The sequence below is a fragment of the Limulus polyphemus genome, unplaced genomic scaffold, assembly GCF_000517525.1.
Source record: "Limulus polyphemus unplaced genomic scaffold, Limulus_polyphemus-2.1.2 Scaffold2552, whole genome shotgun sequence".
NCBI lineage: Eukaryota > Metazoa > Arthropoda > Merostomata > Xiphosura > Limulidae > Limulus > Limulus polyphemus.
In genome coordinates, this window is record NW_013668162.1 from 172,319 (window position 1) to 180,724 (window position 8,406).

General features: G+C 42.2%; 1 protein-coding gene across 1 annotated transcript in view; it reads right to left on the reverse strand.

The window, feature by feature from the left end:
- Positions 1-7,201, reverse strand: part of LOC106467280 (tRNA (guanine(10)-N2)-methyltransferase homolog) — a 43,290-nt gene extending 36,089 nt beyond the window's left edge. The window contains exons 1-2 of the mRNA XM_013927614.2: positions 6,924-7,201; positions 1,325-1,406 (exon numbers count right to left, since the gene is read on the reverse strand). Coding sequence (XP_013783068.1) covers positions 1,325-1,406; positions 6,924-7,201 — 360 coding nt within the window. The remainder of the gene's footprint in view (positions 1-1,324; positions 1,407-6,923) is intronic.
- Between the last annotated feature and the right edge of the window lie 1,205 nt (positions 7,202-8,406).

The following is an 8,406-nucleotide window of genomic DNA, read 5'->3' on the forward strand; positions in this document are numbered from 1 at the left end:
GTGGGGAAAAAAACGAGTCTGATTTAAATGTCACATCTGAACGCTCACATCTTTTTAATTATGTTTGAAATTATGAACATTGCTCAACATCATGAAAATTAAACCTTATTTTCAATAAGCAATCCTGAAAAATATTTGGAGGTGCTTAACTTTTTTCCAGGTGTAAATTTTCTGTAAGGTAAATCAACCATTACTGTTGAGACAATGTACTACCATGTCATCCAAGCACCTCTAGTATAAGTATATGATGCATGCCATGTTCTACAAGGTAAATCAACCATTACTGTTGAGACTATGTACTACCATGTCATCCAAGCACCTCCAGTATAAGTATATGATGCATGCCATGTTCTACAAGGTAAATCAACCATTACTGTTGAGACTATGTTCTACCATGTCATCCAAGCACCTCTGGTATAAGTATATGATGCATGCCATGTTCTACAAGGTAAATCAACCATTACTGTTAAGACTATGTACTACCATGTCATCCAAGCACCTCTAGTATAAGTATATGATGCATGCCATGTTCTACAAGGTAAATCAACCATTACTGTTAAGACTATGTACTACCATGTCATCCAAGCACCTCTAGTATAAGTATATGATGCATGCCATGTTCTGTAAGGTAAATCAACCATTACTGTTGAGACTACATACTACCATGTCATCCAAGCACCTGTAGTATAAGTATACGATGCATGCCATGTTCTGTAAGGTAAATCAACCATTACTGTTGAGACTACATACTACCATGTCATCCAAGCACCTCTAGTATAAGTATATGATGCATGCCATGTTCTGTAAGGTAAATCAACCATTACTGTTGAGACTACATACTACCATGTCATCCAAGCACCTCTAGTATAAGTATATGATGCATGCTATGTTCTACAAGGTAAATCAACCATTACTGTTAAGACTATGTACTACCATGTCATCCAAGCACCTGTAATATAAGTATATGATGCATGCCATGTTCTGTAAGGTAAATCAACCATTACTGTTAAGACTATGTACTACCATGTTATCCAAGCACCTGTAGTATAAGTATATGATGCATGCTATGTTCTGTAAGGTAAATCAACCATTACTGTTGAGACTACATACTACCATGTTATCCAAGCACCTGTAGTATAAGTATAAAATCTGCTAATACAAAAGCACACTGTACAGCTATACGATATACATATTCTTCAAAGATGACAAAAAATCTGTTAACATATATAAATGTCACTACATTGTATGCTCTCCTACCAAATTTTCCTATTAGTCTGTGCACTGAACAGTTAAACTAAGAATCCAAAGGTATTGTAAAACTTACTATATATCCCAAGGAAATTTGTTTTAACTGTGTATGAAGATCTTCATGTGTAGCACCTTGGCCCCATAATTTGAAGGCTGATCTGAAAATATAAACCATTTTCAAAACATTGAAATTTTAATTGAGAGCTTTTTCATTCCATAATATAAAGTTTTGCTTAGAACATAGTTCTAAGACTAATTTGAAGTTACTTACAATATTCACTAACTTGTCATATAGTAATAACATATTTATGAAAAATGTATTTTCTCATTCCAAAAACTACTTAAAGTTGATAATTTTCCTATACTGAAAAAATATTTCTGATAAGTATTTACCTCCTCTCACAAGATAAGCTATTCTCGTTCAGTGCTGCCCTCTATATGCAAACATTTTCTTCACGCATGCCACAAGCCTTGTGCTCCTTCCTTGTTGAAATTAGTACATTCCAACGTATCTTTCGTGCAAATCATCATGCAGCATCTATTAACCAATAGTAGCATAGTATGCTCATGTGATGCATGTGACTCCCTCTACACTCCTCTACCAAACCTTCATTTTAAAGTTTGGCAGAAGGTGTGAGCACTGGGGAAGTGAGGAGGAAGGGTGAGAGGAGGTAAGTACCTATTGGAAATACATTTTCAGTATAGGAAAATTATAGCTTCTGATATGGTACTTCCCTCCGCTTACAAGATTAGCCAGAATCCCACATTGAGAAGGAGGACGGAATGGTGCGAGGGAATAACAGATTCACCCATGAAAGCATTCAAAGGATACCCCTGACCACGAAAGAAAGAGATCCAGATTCATAAAACACATGGGTGGAAATCACGAGATGTAGGTTGGCTAGGGCACATCGGACCATACTTGGCAAGTCAACTATATCCAAAACCTCCTCTATGGGGTATCAACATCCATGCAAGGGTAGGATGAGAACTGAGGATTAAGATCTGCTCCAATTCCTGGGTACTACACAAGGATCAACACCCTACAGCAATCCAGGACTGGCCATCTGGCATCAAGATGATGGATTCAACTTTTGCAAAGACTTATATTGATTGGTTCACTCGAATCCAACACCTCAATGCTGGGAACAGACTTCCATGAGAAGGTAGGATGAGGGCTTCCAATCAAAAGGGGTGATCTGCATGTATTATGGATCAACTCCATGTGGTATGGAATGTGTAATAGGAGGCCATGACAACCATTAAAGTGATGGGTCAACTCCAAGTAGTATTAATAGTATAAGGAGACCACATCACCTTGTAAAGTGATGGATCAACTCCAGTGGTTGTGGATATTGTTGATTATGTAAATACTATAAAGAGGCCACATCATCCAGGAAGGTGACAGATCAACTCCAATAATAGTGTAAATTGTATCAGGAGGCCACGTCCACCAGCAAGGGGACAGATCATCTCCTGTGGAGGCCACATCTACACTAGCAGAACATCACCACCCTACTCTCGACTGAATGGTTACAGCCAACTTGTTGGTGGAACCCATTCAGGAGGGTACCTCCATGGTCAACCACCCCAGTGGCTTGGAACTAGAAAGCAGCAAGGACTCTCATACTCAACACAACGAGGGGAGGAGAGGGGTAGAATGAGTTGGAGAGTCTGGAGGAACATTACCACCAGAAACAGTGAAATGGGTGACCACAATACCCTATTTTGAAAAGCAGACCACATAGAGTCATTCACTCCAGGCATGGCAAGGCTGGGCAGCTATCCCCTTATGTTTGTATCCATGTCATCCATGGGTGATATTGTCTGGAATGGACATATTTATGAAGCAACTATTGCAAGGTAGATAACCTTCCAGCGGACTTGTGGAACACCTCATTTCTACGGTGAATGTGTGGAGCCATAGACAATAGAGCATGAGTCCACATGGCTTACACTGCAGATTTTAAGTTAAAGAATACCTGGTCAGGCACCACTCTCCACAGAGTGGGAGCTGTGTAAAAAAATGGGAATAAAGAAATGTCCCTGAAAAAGAGGAAAAGGAATAAAACTTAACAGCTGAAATCATATTGAAGTCTGGAGCATGGTCATAGGTAGAAGACAAAATCCCGACGAGGAGGAAAGCTCAATGTGAGGAAAATAACTGGAGATGAAAATACTGGGAGTGGTCCACATGCCAGCTTGGAGAATCTCCTCCAATGAACAATGAAGACTGAAAGTGAGGGAAAATGTAAGATGATGAATTTGATGAGACGACACATCGAATAAGGCATGGGAGGAAGCAGGTAAAGAGGGGTAGACCAAGTGGACCAGAAGGCAGACCCAATTCATAAGGGTAGAAGGGGAAAGATCAAGAAGAGAGGAGGATTACCAGGGAATCAAAAGATGGTTGCGCATACCCTGGAGGGTAGCTGTATGTGTAATATAATACTGTAGGTCCTGACGGGACACAGTAGTATATCAGGGTCGGGACGAGGGTAAAGATGGGAGCTATAAGGTAGAGAAATAGGATAAAAGAAGGAACAACATTCTCAAGCTGCCATGGTCTGGGGGATAAAGAAATTATCAGGATAAAGGAGAAGATAGGTAGGATGATAAAGGGTATGTGAAACATCAACGGCAAATAAATCAGATTGGCAATGTCTGTAGGTCAAAAGGAGAAGGATATAGGTCTTAAGAGACAAATGAAACAAGGAACATTAAGAAAGTGGAGGGAGAGTCAGGGCATGGAGGACCACATTAATGTCCTAATTCATAAGGGGAGGACACCTGCAGGCCTCTGAATCCAGAAGTAATGCACAAGCATAGTGAGAACAGGGAAAGTAAAAACCCTATGACATCTGGAGAAATGAAACGTACGGAAAAAGGCTGCCCTAAGTCCAGAAATTGAAGAGACAGAAGACCAACAGTCAAAGAGACAGGTGAGAAATTCTGCCACCCATAGACCCGAAGGCTTGGCGGCAGGAAATCCCTTACCAGCAGACCAACAGTGGAAGACCTTCCACTTGTGTTGGTAAACTTCCATGGAAGATGGATGAATGGAAGTAGCTAACAGGGAGGCAACATGTGACGAAGGATCTCCCCATCAAGGGCCGGACAAAAGCCAGGCATGAACATGAAGGATGGGAAGATTGGGATGAAGAGCATGGGATTGAGGTTGATGCAAAAGAGAGGGAACAGGGATAGGTGGTGAGAGAAGTAGACACTGGAGCCTCGGAAACCATGGTAGTGCTGGCCAATGGGGTGCAATCAGAAGGACCCAATAAGGAGTGGAGTGTATTAGAAAAATCACCCAATGAAGCAAATGGATGGGAGGGTACACACTGAGGTATTTGTGAGATCAATTCTGGCTGAAGGCATCGACAGCCAGAGCCTGTGGATGTGGGACAGGTGACCAAAAGAAGGGCAACTTTGTATTGAGGCCCATGGTAAATGTATTGGAGGCAAAGGTCTCTGAAAATGATCAGATCTAATGACCACTCTATTGGATAGATTCGGTCCAGACATGAGAGAAGATCTGCTACCACATTGAAAGCACCCAGAACATGACATGTGAGAAGACAAATGTGATGTGCCTGGGTCCAGTATAGAAGATCCAAGGTCCAGAAATAAAGATCTCTGGACTGGGTTCCCCTTGGGGGTTGTTATGAGCCACCACCATAGAATGAAACATCGCCAGATGGTGATGAGTGAGATAAAGGAAGTGAGATAACACCCAACGAACCATCAGAAGTTTGAGAACATTGATATGCAAGACGAGTTCGCCTGCAGACCAACAGCCCAAAAATTCGTGGTGATTGACCGCCCCCCCCCATCCGGATGCAGGGGAGGAAGTGACACACTCACCGGCGTATGGGCTTTGTTGAGTCACCACAGCAGATCGACTCTCAGGAAAGGAGGAAGGGAAATGATGGCAGAAAGAGAATCCTGTGCAAGGTTCTATCATTCATGAAGTGTCCACTGCAAGGATCTCATATGGGCACAATGGATGGGTAATAATGCAGTCCTGAAAGATCACATTCCCAAAAGAGATAGAACCTCTCGAGCAGTAAGTGACCAAGCTGAGAGGGCACAGTGAACTAAAAGTTCCACAGAACTGAAGCATGAAGGAGAAGGGAGAGCTCAACTGATGTTGGTGTCGAAGAAAACCCCCAAATGCACTGTAAAGTATTGGGCGGGTCGAAGGACCGACTTCTCCAATTTGATTAAGCATCCCACTCAAGCTGCCATAGAAAGGAGTTGGTGAGTGTGATTGGTTGATCCTGCTCAAAATGAGCTAAAAGTTGCCAGTCATCCATGCAACGATGAAAAAGCAACCCCAAAGTATAAATATGATGAACAAAGGCCTGAATGACGCGACAAAACATGTATGGAGCTGAGGCTAGTCTGAAGGGGAGTGCCCAAAATTGGTAAACTACCCCCAAAATGAACAAATTGAAGATAAAGATGGGATTGAAAGGGCATCAGGATGTGGAGATAGGCATTGGAGACATCCATTTTTGTCATCTACAATCCCGGGGAAAAACACCCATCTCAGGGTGAGAAAGGACTCCACAGTGAACTTGGAGAGTGCAATGAAGCAGTTGAGTCATGACAAATTGATGACCGGTTGCCAATCCCAGATTTTCTTGGGGTCTACGAAAGGACGGGAGTAAAACCTCTTGAAGGAATGGTGAACTGGTTCAATAGCCCACTGTGAAAGCAAATCCTGAAATGCCTCTGACAGATGCTGGCGAGTCACAGGATCTTGAGGAAGAAGAAAGGAAATGGGGTGAGGAGAAATGAGAGGTGGGGAAAGAAATATGAGAATGAGTCCTTCTGAAAGAACCATTGTCACCCATTGATCCTCGAACAAAGGGGAGCCAGCGAGGAAGAAAATCCAACAAACAAGCTTCCACAAACTCCAAATCCACCAGGTAGTCACAAGTACTGTTGACAACATGCAATACGTCGGCGATGACCTCGATGAAAGAAGTATCCGTATTTGAAGGAACGGGTAAAGGATGGGAGCACAAAGGACAGAAAACTGGAAGAGGTGGCATGGAAGGCTATAGTCAATACAAACGGTCCACAAAAGTTAAAAGGAGTGGACTGTTGTCGGGCAGATGTTACCCACAGCTTGATATCCTCAGGGGTGGTGTCAAAGACATAATGTCAGAGAAAAGGAACAAGACATAAATCTCTGAAATAAGTGGAGGTTAAACAAACATGAGTCAGAATAGAGTCCATACCGAGAAGGTACCAACAACAAAGAAACCACATATGTAACTTGAGAGCCAAGGACGAAATTTGGGCCAAAGTGGAAGAGAGAAGTGTAGTAAGGGTAAGACAAAAGCGAGAATATTGGGCATGTATGAGACTAACATTAGATTCAGGAGCTATCCCCAAAGAGGTAATAAGGAACCCAACAATTAGTGACCCAAAAATGGATATTTTGCCTGATGGTAAGCAAGGACATACTGATCAGAGTCTCTTGAGGGGCACGACATACTGATCCCTTCACCTAACTGGGAGAGAAAGTGATCTGCATAGAGCCAAATATTATGAGAGAGAGGAAATAACAAAAATGGTTGAGAAGAATACTCATGCAACAAAAAAGGATGAGAGGAATAAGAAATAGGGGAAACAGACAAAACATCATAATCCTGAGTTACAAAATCTGTGAAAGCTGAGGAGGGCCTACACGAGCTTCAGGCTGGAACTGAGAAGGAATGGCAAACTCGGGAGGAGGGAAAAAATTATCAAAATCATCGTCATCCTGAATAATGGCAGCAGAATCTGAAAAAGCTCGGGCGATGTCAGGGGACAAACGGTGACTCAAGTAGTATTCAATCTCCTGACAGACAAAATCAGAAAGATCCACAGTCGAGTCCCCCACACTTGAAGCCTGAGATATAAGACTGGTCATTGATGTGACCCCCAAAGTGGTCATGTTGACTTCGGGACACATAACTCATGAAAACTGCACAAAATTGTCTAGAGTAGAAAATAAATGATAATAAACTCAAAGAAATGTGGTAATGTACAACCAAACAAAAATCAAAAATGTGTCACATGGGAAGTGCAAAACACAAAAGAAAACATCTGTACTAAACAGCTGCCAAACAAAAAAGGGAAGGTTCAATACAGGAGTGTAGAGGAAGTCACATGCATCACGTGCGTATACTATGCTACTATTGGTTAATAGATGCCACATGATGATTTGCATGAGACACACATTCGAATTTACTAATTCCTACAAGGAGGGAAAGCAAGGCTTGTGGCATGCATATAGAAAATTTTCTCATATAGAGGGCAGCACTGAAAAAGAATAGCTAATCTTCTGAGAGATGTAAGAACTGTATCGGAATCAACAACTGAACTTATTTTCTAAATAAATAAACCTCTTGTTCAAGAAAGAAGTAATACATCTTTCTACAAATTCATTATTCTAGAATTATTAACCAAGCTATCCCACACTCAAGCAAGTCAGCACTGTGCTACACACTTCCTATTATACACTCCAGCAAGTCAGCAGTGTGCTTGATACACTTCCTATTGTACACCCCAGCAAGTCAGCAGTGTGCTTCACACACTTCCTATTATACACCCCAGCAAGTCAGCAGTGTGATTGATACACTCCCTATTGTACACCCCCAGGAAGTCAGCAGTGTGCTTGACACACTCCCTATTGTACACCCCAACAAGTCAGCAGTGTGCTTCACACACAGCCTATTATACACCCCAGGAAGTCAGCAGTGTGGTTGATACACTCCCTATTGTACACCCCAGGAAGTCAGCAGTGTGCTTGATACACTTCCTATTGTACACCCCAGCAAGTCAGCAGTGTACTTGACACACTTCCTATTATACACCCCAGCAAGTCAGCAGTGTGATTGATACACTCCCTATTGTACACCCCCAGGAAGTCAGCAGTGTGCTTGACACACTCCCTATTGTACACCCCAACAAGTCAGCAGTGTGCTTCACACACATCCTATTATACACCCAAGGAAGTCAGCAGTGTGGTTGATACACTCCCTATTGTACACCCCAGGAAGTCAGCAGTGTGCTTGATACACTTCCTATTGTACACCCCAGCAAGTCAGCAATGTGCTTGATACACTTCCTATTGTACACCCCAGCAAGTCAGCAATG